The sequence below is a fragment of the Phodopus roborovskii genome, unplaced genomic scaffold, assembly GCF_943737965.1.
Source record: "Phodopus roborovskii unplaced genomic scaffold, PHOROB, whole genome shotgun sequence".
NCBI lineage: Eukaryota > Metazoa > Chordata > Mammalia > Rodentia > Cricetidae > Phodopus > Phodopus roborovskii.
The window spans coordinates 4,092,508-4,113,769 of NW_026126469.1; the positions used below are offsets into that span (position 1 = coordinate 4,092,508).

Below are 21,262 nucleotides of genomic sequence, written 5' to 3' on the forward strand. Positions count from 1 at the left end.
CTTTTTGTGGTAAGTGCTTATAAAATAGTAAAAGTTAAGTCTTGAGCGACTTCATAATGGCTATCATAGCTGTGCAAAAGACCATTGAGATATATAGAATGAGTAAGTTTTTGAGTGGCTACTGTAATCCAGCTGAGTATTTTTATTTCTGAGAATATAAAAATGAGGTGATTTAATAACAGTAACAAAGCAGCTCAGATGGCTGAGGAGCAAGAAGTCTGCCTCAGGGCCTAGTTCCTATCTTTCTTAAGGGGGCAAATACAAAAGCTACCTCTGACTTCTGAAGTTTTTTAAAATCAAAACAAGATCTCATGTAGCTCAGTATGGATTCAAGCTCTGCTATCACAGGCATGTCACACCATACCTGGCTCTCCCTTGAGTGCTGGCCCAATTACACTGGGACACAAATCTGTAGATATATGTGTTTTAATTTTAAGGTAATGTTACAGGCTCATGCTTCGAAGACAGTCCTAAGAGAGGGAACAGGCAGAGCCTGCCCTGCCTCTAAAACCAGCTGTCAATGACAGCTGAGCCTTGAGACAACCATCTTCTGGAGAGAGCGGGAGCTTCTCCGGAGAGGAGGCAGACAGTTGAAGGCAAGCCTTGGGAGGACTCAGATTCCTGGGGTATCCTGGGAAATAGGAGGTTGGCACTTGGCCCCAGGACTTGGTCTCTGACCTTGGTGCCCAGAGGCCTGCCCAAGTTCACTACATGGGAGCTCAGGATCCTCTCCCTGTGAGCCAAGACATGTCACCGGTCCTGCAGGGACAACAAAGAGATTGATGGGTCAGGACAGAAGAGGTAGGTTCCCATCTTCAGGCACCATGAGCAAACTCTTGAAAACAGCAGCGGGGGACTGCTATGTGTCAAAGCCTGGTGCTCTGCAGGGGAGTGCATTTGGGCAGGGTAGGGGGATTCTATAATTGGGCTGGGGGAAGAAAAGGCTCAGAACAGTCAACAGGAAAGACAGAACACACGTACTTGCTGTGTAGCATAAACAGCCTTTGCGAAGGCAAGAGGGAAAAACAGAAGGCCAAAGAAAGCATGTCATTTTATCAGGTCTACTCTGAGTCTCATGCTGTTTCCACCCTATGTTTTTACCCTATCAGATAGCTTTCAGCCCCTCAGTCACCTATGGCTTGTCCCTAGCTCTTGGAAGTTCTCTATACATAGATCAAACTACAGGGGACTCTCATTGGCACTGTGCTGGGATACAGTAATAGCTAGTGTCCAGTGCCTCCCAGATGTCATATCTACCATATCTATGTATGGCATATCTGTGATCATCACTAGCTGTGTTTCCTCACCTAAGCTTAGCACAAATCACATTGGTCAGGTTCCCAAGCTGGGTTCACTCAAGTAATGGGCTTTGCCTCCATCCCATAGCACTGGTTCCTCTCTGGGGCACACCCCTGTGTCCCTTCTGCTCCTGTAGTCACATCTTGTCAGCTTCGAAATCTAAATTCATCCCCCATCCTATCCAGGAGCTATAGGAACTAAAAGGGAGGGGAAGAACTCCACAGGACTGTGGGGGCAACAGGCTGCCAGGGTAGCTTGAGTAGGTCCTACCCAGGACACTCCCTCCCCCAAGACCTCCCACATCTGCACTCACTCCACTTCTCGCTTCCGGATGGCTCGACCTGAGGCCAGTACCTCAGCCACCTTGGATACGATGGGATCATAGTTCATGCTGGCCACAGCAATTACTTCATCACCTCTATAGAGAGAAGGAACTTGAGCCTGAGGACCACTAGCAATGGTCCTTCCTGGAGATCACAACACCATTCTGTCTACCTGGGGTGCTGGGAAGCTCTTGTCCAGAAAAACAGGATGTCCTGAGCACCCAGCCCTCCAATGGTCCCAGCATTGCCAGCTGGCCTAAGAAGCTCCCACCCTTGGCATGGTGCAGGGATTGGCCTGGCCTCACCATTGCCTTTCCTCTACCAATATGCCTCTCCTAGTTGTAGACATCTACCTTGGTTTCAACACTTACCTGAAAGAAATCAGAAGACAGAAGACAAAGTATTGTTTGATGGTGGAGAGACCATTACTGCCTCTTCATCTTTGCGATGCCACCTGCCCAATTACCCATCTTTGCCATTCACTTTCCTTTATCTAACTTTACTCCCCCCCACCCCGGCTTGGCTACTACTGACCATTCATTCCCAATGCACCCCATTTCTCTCACTTGGTGTAAAAAGCCACAAACTTCAGCTCCTCCAGATCCCCCTGAATGATGACATCATCGAAGCCTTCTCCATAGCCTGTGGGAGGGTGCCCATGTGAATTGGAGGAGGGACAGTCTTCGCAGGCTCCCTAGTATGCCCATCTAACTGTGTCTCAACACCCTCCCTTCTATCTCTGCCTTCGTTTTTCCAGACAGGGTTTCTCTGTGCAGCCCTGGCTGTCCTGGAACCTCTGTAGCCCAGGTTGGCCTCAAACTCAGAGATCTGTCTGCCTTGGCCTAAGACATTTGCCACCATTGTCTGGCTCCTACTTGTGCACGCGCGCGCGCGTGCGCGCGCGCGTGTGTGTGTGTGTGTGTGTGTGTGTACAACTTGCAGAAATTGATCTCTCCTTCTACTATGCAGGTCCTGGGAATCAAATTCAGATCATGAGCATGTCAGCAGAGCCCTACCCACTGAGCCACCCCTCTTCTCCTGAACAGTTTCCAGCCCACCCCCTAAGTCTCAACATTTAGCCCAAATTAGCCCCCAATTCCTGATCTTGCCCTTTCAGCCTTCAGACTGCTGGGATCATGGTACACAACCACACCTGCACCAAGCCAGCTTGTTTGCCAATTCTTAGTTCATACTGGATGCAACCCCCATACCTAATCCCAAAGTGCCTTCAAACCCTACCCTCTAACTTCTGTAGGCCAAATCCCCCATCCCCATGACAGGCTTTTAGTTACCCGCATATCGGAGGCTCTTGCCAAACATGGCAGTCCACAGATAGGGTACTGTGTTGATCTCTGCCTCCTGTGCCAGCATATTCTGAGCTGCTACCCGCCCTGAAAGACCCAGGGTGGTTAGGACCCATCCCTTCACCTCACCACCCCAACACTGCCTGCCCTCAGCCCATTCTGGGGACCCTGACAGATACTGTTGGTGTTTAGGACTCCCCCAGAAGGCATCATGTTCAGCTCATAGCCCACCTTTGGATGCCGTTAACTGGTACAGAGAGAACAATCACTTGGCCCCAGAGATCCACCTACATTGCTCCTCTTTGATCTGCTGTTCATCTGAAAGGTCTACTGGGGTTGTGAACTACATCACAATTGTGTACACAGATAATCAGACACCAGATAGAAAGAGGGATGGCACTAGAGCACAAAGGCCACAAGGAAAGATGACAGCCCATGCAGGCCTGCAGGGTTAGCACAGGTGGCTTTCCACTTGTGAAGGCTCCACCCGAACCCATGGCTAGATGCATTTAAAGAAGCTCTGGTCAGTCCTAAGCCCTAATTATATTTGATCAAGGAGTAGCCTTTGGTTCCTTACTCTCCAGCAGCAGATACTGGAATTGGGAGATACCATTATTATCAGCCCTCAGATAATGGTGAAGGAAGAATAAAGGGAAGGTAGATGTATGGGGGAAGTCCCTTGTCCAAGACTAGCAATGCAGAGGTCCTTTACAAGGCCCTGGAGTGGTTAACAAGCTGCTACCTGCATCTTAGGGACTGAGACAAGTTGTACATAGTCCATGAGACTCAGGAAACCTGGTGGCTACCAAATGTTGGGGGAGACAATTCCACAAAAAGCAATAACACAACTGAGTCTGGGCTATGTAGCTGTCTACAGGGTTTCATAAAGCAACTGCGCTCACAGAGATATAGTGGTGGAAGAGAGACAGGCCCTGAGTAAGAAGCTAGCCTACTAAATAAACCCTTTCTCCCCCTCTGTGGTGGTCTCTGGTCAAGGAAGAATGGAGAGGATAGTGAAATGACAATTGGGACTGGAAAGAGGTTTGCCCAGCTTAATGGCATAAAGGGGGTCTCTGGAGATGGGCCACTCTGTACATTGATTATCACTGGATGAGGCTCACCGAAAAAGCCATCACCTAGACCCCAGACCAGCAAGTGGTGAATGGGCAAGGTGTCTGAGACCCTGGGATGACTTCCCAACCCTTAACTTGCCTCAGGGATAACCATACCCTGGGCATGAGCCATCTGCCAGTGTGGGATGTTCACTTTCCGATTGTTCCTCCAGGCAAGAGGAAAGGTGACGGCATCACCAGCAGCAAACACGCCTGGGATGTTGGTCTGCATCATCTGTTGGGAGAGGACCAGGGTTCTGTGGGGGGTGTAGGGGGCTGGCATGGACCTCCAGCCATGCTCCACCCAGCATCCTGCCCACTTCATTCAGCCCCACCTTGTTGACTGGGATGAAACCTCGGGAATCCAGGCCAATGCCACTCTGCCTCAGGAAGCCTGTGGCAGGCACGGCACCTAACAGGACAGAAGCCATGCATCTTCACTCTGGTCCCACCCCACCTTCCTCCTGCCTCATCTTTCTCCATCCTGCTGCACCTGCCTGCCCCAGATTAATCACCCACAGGCTACCCACCTCGGGTCTTCATGAATGCTACCTTCTGTGCCCCCATGTGCAGGCTGTGCTCCCCATTTAACCCCAGGAGCTGTCTGTCCCAGTGTGTGCTATAGAACTCTCCTGATGGGGGTCCACAAGTCATGCTTCTCCAACCCCCTGCTGCCATCTTCCAGAGAGGCTCCTCCCCAAACTACTATGTTAGCTGGTATAGGAACCAGTCAGAGGCTATGTATCAGTTGGTAGCAGTCACCTGCTCTGTGACAGGCCTGTGCTAAGCCAAGTACACACCTTTTCCGATGATCCTGGGAAATGGGTACCATTGGGGTTCTATTTTACAGATATGGAAACTGAGGCCCAAAGAAGGATCCAAGGTCACTTGAGAGTATGCATGGACAGCTCTGTTCACTAGCGCCTGCTTGTCTACCTACTCACCAATGCCAACCACACAGACATCTGCCCGAAGAACCTTGCTGCTCTTCAGTACCACCTCCTGCAGCTGGGGAGGGGGGCAATGCATGAGCAAATTCACACATTTCCTGATCACAGGAGGAAATGCAGACAGCAGAAACAGAGAGGAGCCCACCTTGCCCTCCTGAGCCCGCAGCTCCAGCACCTCTGTCTGCATATAGAACTTCACACGGTTGTTTTCAAACATCTGTACAAGCAAGCAGGCACAGTGCTATGGTCTACCTAGGCTAGTCCATCAGGATGTCCATAGGCCAGGCATTGGAACAGGCTCACCTTCATAAGGGCACGCCCTACACGTTCCCCCAGGAACCTCCGGAAGGGTGTCTCCTCCAGCTCCACCACAGACACTGAGTGGGCCTTCTCGGTTAGATAGGCAGCCACCTCCATCCCTGGGTGGTGGGCAGGGGTGGCAAGGATGACACTGACACCCAGAGCCAGAACACTCTGGGGACTGGCCATGGTGGCTAACCACCACACACATCCCCTGAAGCTACTCACCCAGAAAGCCTGCTCCCACAACAACAGCACTGCGGCCTCGGGCCAGCCGTAGCACATGATTGGCATCCTCAGGTGTACGGATGGTGAACACATTCTCCACGTCTTTGCCTTTGCAGTTCAGGGTCTTAGGGCTAAGATCCAGTGTTATTAGTGAAGGCCTCCCATCCTGACAGATGACCAGCTACCTAGTGTCTGGTAAAGGCAGGGGACATACACCTACCTGCTTCCTGGTGCCAGCAACAGCTTGCTGTACTCCAGCTTGAAGCCATCCTTGAACACAGCCTTCTTGTTCCTCACATCCACTGTGACCACCTAGAACCCCCGTAGGCAGCGTGAGCCCTTGGCACAGGCTTAGGCCTAGTTGCTCACTTCTGAGTTCCACAAGACCCCCAGAACCCAGAAGTTAGGCTCCTGTGCAGCAAACTCACGGCAGTATTTACATTTCCAAGTCCCACCAGGCTCTCTTGTCTAAGCTGGGATTATGCCATCTTCTCCCTTACTACTCTGCCAGGAAGAAGGCTCAGTCCTGGGTCCCAGGTCAGCACACAAGGGCTGAGCAACCACCACATCCCAGGGATACACATGGCCTCATGTCATTTCTGGTCCCTTGAAGCTTTTTTCTTCTTCTTTTTTGTTTGTTTTTCCAAGACAGGGTTCCTCTGTGTAGTCCTGGCTGTCCTGGAACTCACTCTGTAGGCCAGGCTGTCCAGGAACTCAAAGAGATCCACCTGCCTCTGCATCCCGAGTGCTGGGATTAAAGGCATGCACCAAGCTTTTTCTTTGCCTGTTTCCACCCTTCCCCTCGTACCTGGGCTTCAGTGAGCATCTCGATGCCATAGGCCCGGAAGAACTCCTTAGGCCTTAGGGCCAGCTGTTCTGCTTGTGCATCCAGGGACTGAGGAACATGGGTCATGAGTCAAATCCAGGTGGTGAGATGGTGGTTATCTTTTTTTTTTTTTTTTTTTTTGAGACAGGGTCTCAGTTTGTAGCTCTAGCTGGCCTGGAACCAGCTATGAAGATCAAACTCAGAGATGAACCTGCTTCTGCCTACCAAGTGCTAAGATGAAAGGTATGTTCCCTTTTACTGAAGAGGACACAGAACCCAGGGAAGGTGGGACCACTCTGGGTCACATGGGGATCACAGGACAGAACTCAACAAACCCAGATCTCTTGGGACCACCACAAACTAGCCTGGGAGACTGGAGAAAACGGTTAGCTAGACCTCTAATTTGTGACAGGCAAGGCTCCACAAGGATGTGACAGGGACCTGGAGAAATGGGGACCCAGGTGCTGCCCTCTTCCCACCTTGCTGAGTTTGGCCCGGTCATAGGGCAGATGTCGATCCAGTGTGCAAAGGACGATCCGGTCTGAGAAGCCCTCCTGCCTCAGTGTCTCAGCACATACCAAGCCAGCAGCACCTGAGGGACAGGACCATAGACCAAGGCCAAGGTCTTTCCTACCCTCCAAGCTTCCCCTTTCCTTCATTATTCCCAACACCAACCTGCACCCACTATGAGCACATTGGTGCTACTGCTGTGGCCAGCACTTGGAGATATGCACTTGGCCATCACCTTTGTCCTCCGCTGCAGCTGCAGGGCCTGGGAGTGTGGGAGGGGGAAGAGAAGCTGGGAGCTTGGCTCCTGAGGTTCCAGCCCAGCCTCATCTCCTCCCTGCAATCCTGCATCTCTTCCTATGCCAGGCTCCCTTCTACCACAGGGATTTGGAACATGCTCTTCTCTACCTGAGATATCCTCCCAACCTGCTCTGAACCCTTCCACTCAAACCTGGGCCTTAGTGAGCCACCCTGGTACCTGCTTGCTTGCCCGGACAGTCACTTTCTCTTTCTCAATCTTCACCTGGAAGGACAGACAGCATCAGCATCAACCTCAAAAGCTTCAGTCCTGTCTCCACACCACAGACTCCCACCATACCTGAAACTTATGCAGACTGTCCAGGCCTGGGAAGTCCTCTAGGTCCCCAGTACTGATGTTGAAGCAGGCACCATGCCATGGACAGCGCACGCGGCCTCGGGACAGTACACCTTGGAGAGGCAAATGGGTACTAGGCTAGAGCCATGCACAGAGACTGCTCTCTAGGGCTCCTATAGGGCTGGATCCTGCTGGACCTCTCCCCAACCCAGGAGACCCCACAAACAGATAAGGGCCCTGGGGCCTGCTGGATCCCTGTACTGGCATGGATTATTGTATCCCAGGTATAACCCTTTCTCACCTTTCACCAGGGGTGCTCCATAGTGAGGACATTTATGGCCCAGGGCATGGAATTCCCCATTATCCTTCACCAGCAACACCTTTCCCCAGCCCAGCTCCACTTCCCGCATCCTGGGGAGGGGCTGTGATCAGTCAGAGGTCAAGCCAGAAACTAGTCTCATCCTCCTGCAAGCACCCCCTCCCCAGTGTCCTGTCTTTGAGAAGCACACAGCAACTCCCAGAGAGCCACAGCCCATTTTAGATCACTGCCTCAGCCCAAACCCATGCCCTCCACCTCAGGCCCTAACACCACCCTCGAAGCCCAGCACCCACTGGCCATTCTCGAGGTCCTTGACGTGGCAAACAGTAGCTTCCACGCAGTCCTGAGGGCTGGGGTAGGGCTGTGGGGTGGGCAGGCGCTCTTCAGCATGGAAGTGGCGTGCTGTGCCGTTGCCCTGGTAAGCCCGGGGGCTGCCCTTCCCACTGGCCGACAGCTCCTCCTTGCCCCTCTCTTTCTCAGGCAGTACCACTTCAATCTTGAGCTCCACTGTGGACAAAGCAGCCATGAGCCGTAACTGAACCAGCTCTGTTCCCACCCACAGGTCAACTTTTTCATATTTTCTTCTTGTTGAAGAACTCAATGACTGCCTCAGGCCAGGCTAGTACTCTATCACTGAGCAATGGTTAGCCCAGAAACCTTTATTTTCCCAATGGCAGTCACAGAAGGATTCACAGAACACAGCTCTTCACACTGGAGCCAGTTTCTCTAGAAATGTCTGGAGGAAAAACCCTCCACACCCAACTCATCTATACAATGATGGACAAAGACGATGTCCCTACTTGGAGACACACTTGCAGCTCAGTTCACAGCATGTATCTGGGCAAGGGGAAACAGAGTTCCCTGGGCATAGTGGCTTGCTCACACTTGCCATGACAGCACTCCAGAGGCTGAGCAGGACTTTCACAAGTCCCAGACCAGCCTAGAGAACAAAGTGAGACCCTATGTCAAAAAATGAGACAAGAATCACTGTCCTTGGAACTTTCCCATTAGCTTTGAATATGTTGTATTGTTTGGGGGTTTTGGTTTGTTTGTTTTTTTAGATGGTCTTATATAGTTGACCTCCTACTTTGACCTCATAAGCAGGTACTACCTACTCAAGCTCGAGACGTTTATTTCTTTTCAAAATTAAAAATAAAGAAAATATGACTGTCTAGGGCTGGAGAGTTGGCTCAGTGGTTAAGAGCACTTCTTGTTGTTGCATAGTTCGGTTCGGTTCCCAGCACCCACAGGGAGGCTCACCACCTCCTTCAACACCAACCACAGATGTAATGCATAGATGAACATGTAGGCAAAACACTCAAACACATAAAATAGCAAAAATAAATCTAGAAGGAAATGACATCTATTGTGCAGTGGCTCAGAGCATGTGAAGCACAGGCTCAAGATTCCATCCTCAGAAATAAACAATAATAACAATAAATTAATGTTTTAAAAGCCAGAACAAGGCATAGTCGTGTATACCTGTGATACCCATACTTGGGAGGCAGAGACAAGAGGGTCAGGAATTTTGTTTTGTTTTTAAGATAGGGTTTCTCTGTGTTACAGCTCTGGCTGTCCTGGAACTCAGTCTGACCAGGTTGGCCTTGAACTGACAGAGATCTGCCTACCTCTGCCTCAAAGGTGTGCACCACCACACCCAGCTGCCTTTCAACTTCTTAATATAGCTGTGTCCATCAGTTTGGGATTCATTCAGCATTTACCAAAGCCCACTAGTTGATGTCTCTGTGTACAGGGTCTGTAGCCTTGACAGTGAAACCACTGCGGGTAGGTATGGGCAGCACAGAGAAGCAGGCCATGGCTACCATGGCTACCACACAGAATCTGTACAGGGCCTTGGGCCTACTCCAGGGTAGAGGGGATAGGTATCTGTAGATTGACATTTTCTTCTTTGAACTTCTTTGCATTTCCCAAAATCCCCATGACATGCTTGGGGTTTTTTTTTTTTTTTTAATTAGAAGGGAACAATAAACAGAATTTTGAGCAGCCATAATCCGGTCTCCTGGGCTGCTACAGTAGGGAGGAGGAGGAAGCTAAGCCCCTGGCACAGCATGTGGTATTGGGGGAGCAGGTGGCTCTCCTCTGCATCCCCCAGGCATCAAAGCCTCTCTCTAGCTTTTACCTCTGAACCCCTTCACCTTAGACCTGACACCACAGAAACAGACTATAAGGACCAGCCCAGCTGCTGAGTCATGCCTCCTGGCCCATATCTGCACTTGTTGCTGCCCTGGACCCTCCTCCCTCCAACAGTGGCTAGCTCACACTCAGGTACAGTTCCAGTCATTGCATCCTCTGGCTCTATAGGCCCTGAATGGGTCCTTGAACCTTCCATGCTGAGCCAAGTCCCCCTCCACAGACAGGCAACCCAGCTTCCTACTCAGGCCCAGCTCTGCAGGGGACAAAGGCAAACAGCAGCTCCTTGACTAGGCATGGTGGAGAGGACACAGTCATACTGTGGAGGCAGTCATGTGGGGGTGGGGACTAACACACTTTATGTAATGGTGTTAGAATGTTTTTGGAAGAGTTAAGAAGAAAAATATGTCAGGCTCAGCTGACATTAGTGGTGAGAGCTGTGGGAGGTCCATAGGAACAGCAGGGCAGGGGCGCAGAGAGCCTCCAAGTCAAGCTGTTAGCCTTTCCTCCTTCCACAGAGCCCCAAGCTTGCTCCCTGATGTTCTCTTGGGGAATCATGAAGTCAGGAGAAGAAGCAGAAGGAAGGCTAGGTGGAGGACACTGCTTGATCCCATCAGCCCACCAGACACTGTCATCGCCTCTTGGGCCTCAAGACACTTGAGTCACAAAATGAGAGACCAGGCGATAGCAGACACTACTGATAGAGCCACACTTAGCTCTGTGTCTCGCATCACTCAGGGATAAACTGCCTGGAGTAGTGACTGACACTTGTAATTGCAGCACTTGGGAGCCTGCGGTAGAGAACTGTGGTGAGCTTGGAGCTACCCTGGCTCCACAGTGAACTCTAGGCCAGCCTGGGTTACCATGTGAGACCCCGCTTCAAAAATGGGATAGGAAGAATGAAGAACAACTACCTACCCATTTGCTGATCATGTATCTAAGCAGAACAAGAGTTCCAGTTTTGAAACTGCTCTCAGGATTTTTATTTGGCTTGGTTTGGTTTTTGTTCTAGGCGCTGAACCCAGGACTTTTCACATGTTTGACACTCACTCTACTGAGCTACAAGTATGAGCCCTGGTAACAGAGATGTGTTAGCTAGCTCTGAGCTTCCTGGCAGCCATGGTAAAAAAGCAAAAGCCTAATAATAAAAGGCAGATAGCCAGATCAAGAGAATTGTGCTCCTATTCTTGTTGTTTGTTTGTTTGTTGTTTTTTTTTTAAATAGCATGTGGGAAGGCACTCAGGATGTGGGTAGATTTGTGTATGTAATATGGAGGGATGCACACATGCCTATCTGTGTGTAAACATGAAGGCTAGCATCTTGTGTCAGGAGTGTTTTTCTATTGCTTTCCATCTCTCCTCCTCCTCTCTCTCTTTTTGACACAGCCTCTCCCACTGAATCCAGACTTCAGTGACTGGTTACTTGGCTACATGCCTCCTACCCCCAATACTAGGATTACAGGTGCACAACACCACACCTGGTTTTCATGTAGGTCCCGGGGATCCAAACCCACATCCGGATGCTTGTGTGGTGGGTTCCTCATTTACTGAGCCACTGCCTCAGGTCACTTTCTACCAGTTCTGACATAGGTAAGCAACTGACTTAAAGTCTTAGGAAGAAGAAAGAGCTGCCAGAATGATTCTGGGTAGCCTTAATCCCAGTTCTCAGGGGGCAGGGGCAGGAAGATCTCCGGAAGTTCGAAATGAGCATAGTCTACAGAGTGAGTTCCAGGCCAGCCAGAGCTACACTAAGAGGCCTGTCTCAAAAACAAAGACCCTTCAGAACACAACAGGTGGGACTCAGGAGGCCAAACGCTGACAACATTAAGATGCTGCTGTGAAGAGCAGCAGAGAGGGCCCTGCTGACCTCAGCTGAGTGTCCATGTCTCACTCTCATGCCCATCCTGAAACTTCCTGAGCCCCACCCCTGGCTGGAGCAGGGGCCTGAGCCTGCTGATGGAACCCAGAATTCACCTCAGAGAGGAAGAAAGAAGTCACACCTGCACGTGGGCATGCCAGGGTCAGACGCAGGCACAGCTACCACACTCCCACTTTCTACATGAGGACATGGAGGACCAGAGAGGGGTAATCAGGCTCTGGTCACACAGGTAGGAGGCTACAAAGCCAAGTTTTATTTTATTTTGAGGCAGGGTTTCTCTGTGGCTTTGGAGGCTGTCCTGGAACTAGCTCTGGTTTCAAACTCACAGAGATCTACCTGCCTCTGCCTCCTGAGTGCTGGAATTAAAGACAAGGCGTGTGCCACCAAAGCCTGCAAAAGCCCAAGTTTTAACATTGCCTCTGAGTAGTGAGAATAGCCAAGCACTATGAGACCAGCCAGAGCAACACAGTAACATTCTAGAGAAAGGGATAAAGATACAGTGAGATGCTGAAGGTTCCCATCATCAATCACAAAGCCACCTGCAGCCAGGCCTTCACCAGGACACAATGTGTTCCCTCAAATTATAAACCAAAATAAACCTCTCCTTCCTTAAAATACAGTTTTAAAAACATAAACTGAGTGTGATGGCTAAGGCCTGTAATCCCAGCCTGTGGGAGCCTCACAGCATTTCCAAGGCTAGCCTGGTTATTTAGGGCTATATAGTAGAACTGTTTTTTTGTTTTTTTGTTTTTGAAAGCGGGGCGTGTGGGGGGAGGGATGTGCATGTGCAGGGTGGGGATTGCGGGGTGTGTGTGTGTGTGTGGCTTAGAGGTCAAGAGAATTTGCTGCTTTTGCAGAGGACCAGGGTTTGATTCCAGCACCCACACCATGGTTTACAACTAATCATCAGTAACTCCAGTTTCAGGAGATCAGATGCACTGTCTTGGCCTCCACAGGCATTGCACACATGCTATGCACTTACATACATATAGGCAAAACAATCATACATAAAATAGAAATAGTCAGGCAGTGTCAGGAGGCAGAGGCAGAGAGATCTCTGGGTTTGAGGCCAGCCTGGTCTACAGAGTGAGTTCTAGGACAGCCAGGGCTACACAGAGAAACTCTGTCCTGAAAATCCTAAATAAATAATCTTTAAAAAAAAAAAAAAAAAAAAAAAAAAGAAAACACAACAAAACAAACCCAGAGCTGGAGCACATACCAATCTTCCAGCTTGAGATCCAGCACCCAAATCAGGTTGCTAACAACAGCCTATAACCCTCCTCCAAGGGGGTCTGACTCTTCTGACACCTGCATGCACCTGGACTATGTGCACACACATGAACTGTGTACACACCTATGCACGCACCTGTACCATGTGCACACACACACCTGCTCTGTGTGCACACACACACACCTGCTCTGTGTGCACACACACACACCTGCAGTGCGCACACACATGCACCTACAGTATGCACACACATATACCTGCTGTGTGCACACACACACCTGCTCTATGTGCACACACACGTACCTGTACCATGTGCACACACACACCTGCTCTGTGTGCACACGCACACACACACCTGCAGTGTGCACATACATATACCTGCTCTGTGTGCACACACACACCTGCTCTATGTGCACGCACATGTACACACACATACAATTTAAAGTAATAAAAATAACTTTTAAAAAATCAAAAAGGAACTACAGCTATAGCTTAGTTTGTAGAGTGTTTGCTTAGCATTCCCAAAGTCCTGAGTTCTATACCTAGTACTAAATAAAATTAATAGTTAATGGGACATTCCTGTAATTCCAGAAGGAAGGAGATGGAGGTAAGAAGATCACAAGTTCAAGATCATTCTCAACTCCACAATGAGTTTGAGGCTAGCCTAGGCTACATGAGAGCATGTCTTTAAAAAAAAACAAATCACAAAACAAAGCAACAGACAAGTGACAGGTCAGGGGACAATGGCTCGCTCTAGATCTGAAGTGCAAGAGTCAGGGGTACCGTGGTTAGAACAGCTCTTTGGGGTTATTTAAAGGAAAATGCAGAAGGTATTTTGTTTCTTTGGTCTCCTGCCAACCAAGCAGTCCCACAGGTACCCAGCATGTGACCGACGTGGAATCTAGCTGGCACATCCCTGTCTACTCTGAGAAGGGAGAGAGAGACAAAGACAGTGGGTGCCGGTGGCAGAGGCTGAGGGACCTGGCACAGACTCAGGCAAGGAATGGTTGTCCTCAACACCACACCAGTGGGTCACAGCTTTGTTCCCTCCCCCAAGCCTTCTGAGTCCCAAGGTAACCGAGATGATGGGTATCAGGTAAGGAGAGCTATACAAGCTGGCAGAGTGTGCCAGCCAGGGCAAGTTGGGTAGAGGTGGGTGGAACAGCGCTCTGGAGCCCTGTCAAGGCTACAGGTCCTGCTTCTTGGCTGCTATGACTAGGAAAGAAGGAATGTGTGGACTGGGGGACAAACCCAAAGACAGGAGTTTGATGGCAGGGCAGATCCCAAATTCTCTAGTGCTTGGAATGAGCCTACCTCTGGCTGGAGCTTCTAGGGCTAGGCAGAGCCAGGATTTTCTATATAAATGGAAAGGACAGAAGGGCATGATGGTGGACTCTTTTAATCCTAGCATTTGCAAGGCACAAGCAGGAGGATCTCTTTAAGTCTGAGACCAGACCAACCTGGTCTACACAGTGAGACCCTGTCTCAAAACACAAAAACAAAAAGGAGATGAGGCCCAGAGATGGCATGGGAGAGCATACAGTGATGAGAAGAGGTAAGTAAAGAGACCTGCCTGTCATACCGCCTGTCATACCCTGCCAGTCTCTGAGAGGTCAATGTCCAGGCCTATTTTGCAGAGGGAAACTGAGACTCAAAGAGGTCACCCTGAAGCTGAGAACATCTCTGGAGCCTTTCCTCTCCTGCAGTGGAGGAAGTAGCCCTTCCCCCAACCTTCTAGACCTCACTTTCTAAGAAGGATCCGCTGTTGTCCCCACCACTAACACACAAAGCCTCGAATAAAGAGGGGCTGCTATGTGAGAGTTCAGGGAAGCCTTCCTAGGCCTTCACCACTCTTGCCCACAGTGCATTAGCATTCTGTGCTCCTGCCTAGCCTGACCTACTTTGGAGGTTGGTGGAGTGCAGAGAGGGAGGGGGAGGTTGTCAGAAAGGGGGAGGTACCTGGCTTGGGCTTGGAGAAGCAGCCACCCATGGTGAACAGCCTGAGATCTGGCCTGGCTAGCGGAAGCACAGATGGCAAGCTGTCCAGCTGTCCAAGGTCTACGATGTCCCCTGCAGGACTAGACCCCCTTTGGTCTTCAGAGATGCTGAAGCTGCCATGTCAGCTGGACAGTCTCATTACCTGCAGGGGAGATGGAACATTGGTACAGGTGTGGTGGGGGCTCCTGGAGAGTCCTAGGGGAGCTCAGAACTTGTGTGTGGGTACTCTGGATAGCACTGGTCTCCCTGTGAGGCTTCCAGGCATAGGAACCTCATACTCATCTTTGCATGCACTGTTGGAGACCCTCAGTGCCCTAGTTAGTGTCTGCCACTCTCTATGTCACCTGAGCTGCAGAGACTCTGTCCCCAGAATTCTCTTCCTTCCCCAGGAGGGACTTTGGACTCTCCATTTTCCTAGGGGAGACCTCCAAGTCTGCACCAAACCCTGGGAACCAGGGAACCCTTCCTCCAATGGGAGTGACAAAGGTCTTGCTCCAGCCATGGCCACTAACCTGACTTGCAACCCCTAGTCACCTACCTCCTTTCGAGGGAGTCATTGCTCCTTGCTCCCAGCCCAGCAATGAAGAGAGACTACTGGGCCTTGGACCGAAGGGCAGGGAGAGCCTGGGTCCAGGAGGGTCTGGCTCTCCTTCTACCATGAGTTGTGGCCAGGAGGGGGCTGTGGGTATGGGGCTAGGCCAAGCCACTGGTCCCCAGGGAAACCCAGCTCTGTGGGGAAAAGAGCGGGCAGCCAGCCCAGGACTGATGGGGTTGGGGAAGAGGGAAACCAAACCACACAGTCCTGCCTGTGACAAGCAGCCATCCGTTCCTCCAACCCCCCATGCTGGCTGTGCACTGCTGAGGTCATGCCCCACAGAGGATAAAGACAGGGGTTCAAGGTCTCATCACAGGCAAGCAGCAGGTAGATTATTTGTGGTCCCCAACCCCCCACTCCAATAACTCCTAAGATGGAGGTCTCCAGATCACTCTAAGGCTGCAAGAGTACCTGGTAAGCAGTCACTGCAGCCCTGTGCCCTCACAGGCATGGGTGGGCCTTCTGCAAGATGTGGACTTTGGAAGGCTCAGGACAAAGGTGTAACTACCCTGTTTACAACTGACCTCTGCACATTCTACCCCGCAGTCAGCCCTTGTTTCACCTGGAGACTCTTTCTGAAGTCTACCCTGAAGAAGTGCTGAGACTCATTTGGTTAGTTCAGACCCTAGGAAAGAGCCAGGAACCAAGAAGAAAGGAAGGATCCAGCCACTGCTGGCTCCTGATCGTAGCTGCAAATTACAGGTGAGAAGGAACCCAAAGCCATGTAGGTGTACCTTCTCCTCTGGTCACCAAGGTATGTCTCAGATGTAGCTGCCCTCCTTGCTCTCTTCCTGGGAACCAGACAGGCCTTTCCAGAGGGCCTGATTTCCCGTGTCTAGCTCAGCCTGCCTCCTTCCTGCCTGGTGTCAGCCTCACCTGTTGGGCCTGAGTTCCTACAAACAGACTGGCTTGTGACCCTGGGGTCCAAGCCGGCTGTTCACTCCCTTCCCAGGTACCCAGGGGTTTGTTTACTCCTTGGGCCTCCTGCCTGGTGGGAGATTTGGTGGGGACCATGCCTTCCACCTATGATGTGCTAGGCCAGCTTGGGGCCAGACATCCCAAATCAAAAGACAGAGTTACTTGGGCCTGCAGGGAGAGACCTCTGCATTTTGTTGCCCAGAAAAGTCTTAACACTGCCTGCTGCACACTCCACACCAGAAGCTTGCGTCCATGTCCCAAGAACTCCAGCAACCTGAAGCAGGTTGAGTTACCTACCCCACCTCACAGGGTTCCCCAGGCTTCTGCATGGGTCCCAGGACTCCCCTGGATTCAGGCCACCAGAAGCCTGCTTCTTTTCCCCCATCCAGATCCCACTCTTCGTCCCTGGAGTGTGTTGGGTGGGAGGCTTTTTTTTTTTTTTTTTTTAATTCCTGCTTAGTCTAAGCCCTCTGTGGCTTCAGGTGCCCTGGTGGACTGCTGCCTTGGAGCGCCTCATCTTGTGATTCACATTTGGGGGAAGGGGGGACTGACGCCAACGTCCTGTCCACTCTCCCTGCCTTGGCACGTGCAATTTCCTCAGTGTGGGAAGCCTTTTCCAGTACCCTTACCGGCTTCTTTGCTGCTCCCTCTCCAGCCAGGCGCAGCGGCCAACCAACCGACCAGCCCTAAGTAGGGGGCTCCAGGCAGCCCAAAGGGGTGCTGGGAAGCTGCAGCAAGGACCAGGGTCGCTCCAGCCTCCTGAGTGCCCCACTCGGCCGCCAGGGTAGAGATCGGCGAGCGTGCTGGCCGAGGGCGCGGGGCGCGTGCGGGACAGTGCCAGGCGCGCTCACCTGGCTTGGCGGTCGCAGGCGATCCGGCCGGCGAGTGGGCGAGCGGGAGGGCAGGCGCTAGGGATCCGCGTCTGACTGCGGCCGGCCTGCAGGGCGGAGCGGACAGGGGCGGGGCCGCCGCTGCGGCTACACTGCGGGCCCCGAGCCCGAGGCGTCCGCCCCGCCCCACAGCAAAAGTAGGGTCAACGTTAAGCTTCCAGTCACCTGCCAGCAGCAGAGTGTGAGAAGGCTCCAGGGCTGCATACGAGACCCTCAAGACCCCCGAGACACTGCGCACCGGTGTGGGTAGCCAAGCCATCCTTACTCGGCGGGAGCGAGGTGGAGGTTAACTCTGTATGAAATGTCCCGGAAGAAGAAGAAAACCCAAACCATAGCCCCCTAGTCTCCTAACTCCATCTCACCCCACTTCCACACGTTTTATTACATTTTCTTTTCCCAACCTGCTAGTATCTGAAGATAATTTCCAGGGACTCGTTACGATGCTCTCCTTCCATGAAGCCGTCCATCTGTGGCCAGCTTGCCCAGGCCAGATCACCACTTTTCTGGATGTTTTCACTGTCTTTCCTGCCGCTGTCATTCCATTTCTGAGCCATTGAGGTCTACTAGAGATTGTCCTTCTAGCACTAAAACCAGTGGCAGTATTTCAGGGAAGTATTTCTGTTACTTGGAGCCCGTAGGTCTGTCGGGAGTGCATGAGCAGTGCTTGCCTGCTCTGTCCCAACCCATTTTACAGAAAGAAAGGCAACCCTAGGGACTGAGTCTTGCCCAGGGCACAGAAGCAGAGGGCGCAGGACAATCTTCTTTGTCTGGCAGGCAATGTGGTTTCTACCATGGATGCTGAGACCCATCACAGGCAGCTTTTGCTGGGACATGATGCCCTTGACCTCAAACCAGCTGGTCTCACAGGCACACTGAACATTTGTACCTCTAGCCTTACCCTAGCAAGAAACAACCAAAGATTTGACTTCATATGCACTTCTAAACACAAAACCAAAACCAAAATAAATAATAAATAAAAACAATAGGCTATTGCCACTGTTCTTGGTTGCCCGCCACAACTAGATGGTAAACCTGTGTTGCTGAGAACACAACACAATGTCATTGCAGGGCACAGAGAAAGCTGGAACAGAGTTAGCTAGCTTTCACAGAGATGAGAGGTACTATGCTGTCCACTGGGAATAAAAGCCACCAGTGTCCTCACCTAGTGTTATACACTTCGTGCTATAGTACCACAGCCACTGATGAAATACTGGCACAAAAATCATGGGGTAACAAAACACTGTACTGTTGGATTTAAGGTCTGCTCCCCAGGAGAGAACTCAGGCCTGTACTATAAACTGGTTAAAAGTCCATGGCCAGGGAGGTCATGGGCCCTAAGAGATCCTGCTACTGCTATATTGCTAAATGGACGTGCCAAACCGCCTTCTAATTATTTATGTTTATACACATTAGTGGCCAGAGAAGCTGCTCTCTGTAGAGGCCAACAATTAATGAAGGGACTCATAACTAGCCAAAATGTTGAGAATATGTGACTATTGAATGCTCGGCCATGAATAGGTCTGTCAGTCCCTACTTCCTCAAGGCTCAGGGAGAAGCACGGAAGAGGGGGCAGGAAGAATGTATGGACTGGAGGATGGGGGAGCGCTACAAAGGACTGTGTTCCGGACAGTCATGAACTCACTGAAGCTATAGCTGCCTGCTCAAATCCTGCACACATCGTTCAACATTCCAACAGGCAGCACTAATTGACTCAGGTTGCTCCCCCCCACCCCTGTCTGCCTCAGGGCTGAGGACCAAAGCCAGGGCCTTGTCCTTCCTAGGCAAGAGCTCTACCACTGAGCTAAATCCCTAAGCAGATTCAGTAGCTTCCAAAGAAAACCAAAACCAAAACCAAGAAAGTGCATGAAGGGAGCAGGGGGATATGTTAGGCATTTGGGATAGCTGTGGAGTGGGAATTGAGAATTGGAGGTATATATATGATCAACAAAAGATCTGTGGGGAAATTTTTTTTTTTTTTTTTTTGAGACAGTGTCTCATTTAGCTTAATCTGGCCCTTGACTTGCTGTAACCAGGATGATCCTCTTACCTCTACCTCCCTAGAGCTGGGATTTCAGGCATGCACCCTACACTAGGTGCTGGGGGAGGAGCCCAGGGCCTGTTCATACTAAACTCAAAACTGAGTTGTATCCTGTAACTCCCTGTGTAAACAAGACTGGCCTCAAATTCACAGGCTGCTGGGATCAAAGGCGTGCACCACCACTGCCTAGTTTGTTTTCGCATTTTTCATTCTGAGACAAGGTAAGTTGCCCAGGCTGGTTTGAACAGACTCTGTAGTTCAGGGAGGCCTAGAGCTTTCATTTCCACAGCCTCTGGAGTAGCTGCTATTACAGTCTTGTACCAGCAGGTCTGATTCTTCACAACTAGTCAGGGGATGAGGAAACAGAAGTTCAAAGAGGTTAGGGACCCTGTGCTGGCTGGTGTGGTCAACTTGACACAAGCTAGATCATCAGAGGAAAGACCTCAGGTGAGGAAACGCCTCCATGAGATCAACTGTAAGGCATTTCTCAATTAGTGATCAATCAGATTAGTGACCATGGTGGGTGGTGCCACCCTTGGGCTGGTGCTCCTGCCTAGAAAAGAAAGCAGGCTGAGCCAAGTCAGTAAACAGCTCCCCTCCGTGGCCTCTGCATCAGCTCCTGCCTCCAGGTTCCTGTCCTGCTTGAGTTCCTATCCTGACTTCCTTCAGTGATGAACAGCAATGTGGAAGTGTGAGCCAGATAAACCCCTTCTTCCCCAACTTGCTTTTTGGTCATGGTGCTTTGTTCCAGCAATGGACCCTAAGACAGACCCCTTCCTTCAAGAGTACACAGCTGGTAGGTAACAGGGCTGGAACTTGAACTGATGGGCTTAGTCCCTTGTGCTGGTGTAGTGGTGTTGTGAGAGCTGGAGGGAAGAGGCATGTCACCCTACACCTACATCGTCTGCTGCAGCTCCCACATCTGAGGCAGGCGGATCTCTGTGAGTTCGAGGCCAGCCTGGTTTACAAGTGCTAGCTCCAGGACAGCCTCCAAAGCCACAGAGAAACCCTATCTCAAAAAAAAAAAAAAAAAAACAACAACAAAAAAAAAACCCCAAAACCAAAAACAAACAAAAAAAGATAAAGCCAGGCGCAATGGTGCACTCCTTTAAGACACAGTGAGTTCTGGGTCAGCCAGAGCTAGCTATGTAGCGACTCTGCTTCATAAAAAGGTGGGAGGGACATAACAGACAGAAAACAATAGGAAAGTGAACTAGTCCCAACAACTTGCTTTCAGACTGAGATTGCAGCATCCCTTGGGGACTGGTTTGCTTTGGAGACATAAGCAACTATTTGGGCAGATAATAGGGGCTACCTGCCCGAACACAACCACCAGACCCTGCCAGCTCCCCACTCCCAACCCACGAGAGTAATAGGGAGCATCCAGAAGGGTTGAACATTTTCTGGGGTCCTCTCACCCTCACTCCAGACCAAGGTCAGGTTGTCCCTTTCAGGATGTGAGGTCCTCTGTCCCCACACTTAGGATATAGGGGGCAGCCATCGATAGCTGTAGCTCTCTGGAGTCTAGGAGATGTGAAGCACTAAGTGTCCCCTCATGTGCACGTCTTAAGAACTGGCCAGCAATACTTGTGCTTTCAGGTTCAGGTGACCCAAGGGTGCAATAGAGGGGTTTGGAGCAAGCAGTTTCCAGTACCAAGTTGGGGAGGGCAGCTCTATGCATGCTGCTGGGCTATTGGTGCCCAGGTCAAAAGGTTCACTGGTAGTTTGTCTCTGAAATAAATGGTGTGTGTGGTGGTGTATGTGTGTGTGTGGGGGGGGGAAGGGGGTGCAAGGCCAGTCTCA

At 50.9% G+C, this 21,262-nt stretch overlaps 1 protein-coding gene across 6 annotated transcripts; it reads right to left on the reverse strand.

Moving 5' to 3' along the window:
- Nucleotides 1-226: 226 nt before the first annotated feature.
- Aifm3 (apoptosis inducing factor mitochondria associated 3) lies at nt 227-15,157 on the reverse strand. Of its 6 annotated transcripts, none has more exons than XM_051191091.1 (20): nt 14,980-15,157; nt 8,057-8,270; nt 7,746-7,855; nt 7,448-7,557; nt 7,328-7,372; nt 7,018-7,114; nt 6,822-6,934; nt 6,325-6,411; nt 5,737-5,828; nt 5,517-5,647; nt 5,292-5,407; nt 5,134-5,205; nt 4,983-5,046; nt 4,374-4,450; nt 4,156-4,273; nt 2,915-3,013; nt 2,189-2,264; nt 1,613-1,717; nt 982-1,002; nt 227-759 (listed from the first exon to the last, which is right to left on the reverse strand). In XM_051191091.1, the coding sequence occupies exons 1-20, from the start codon at nt 15,008-15,010 to the stop codon at nt 720-722; spliced, it is 1,818 nt and encodes a 605-aa protein (XP_051047048.1). In that variant the 5' UTR covers nt 15,011-15,157; the 3' UTR covers nt 227-719. The 6 variants fall into 6 exon arrangements, with proteins under 6 accessions (XP_051047048.1, XP_051047045.1, XP_051047049.1 ...); XM_051191088.1 differs by having other exon boundaries at nt 7,301-7,372; XM_051191092.1 differs by lacking the exon at nt 982-1,002.
- Between the last annotated feature and the right edge of the window lie 6,105 nt (nt 15,158-21,262).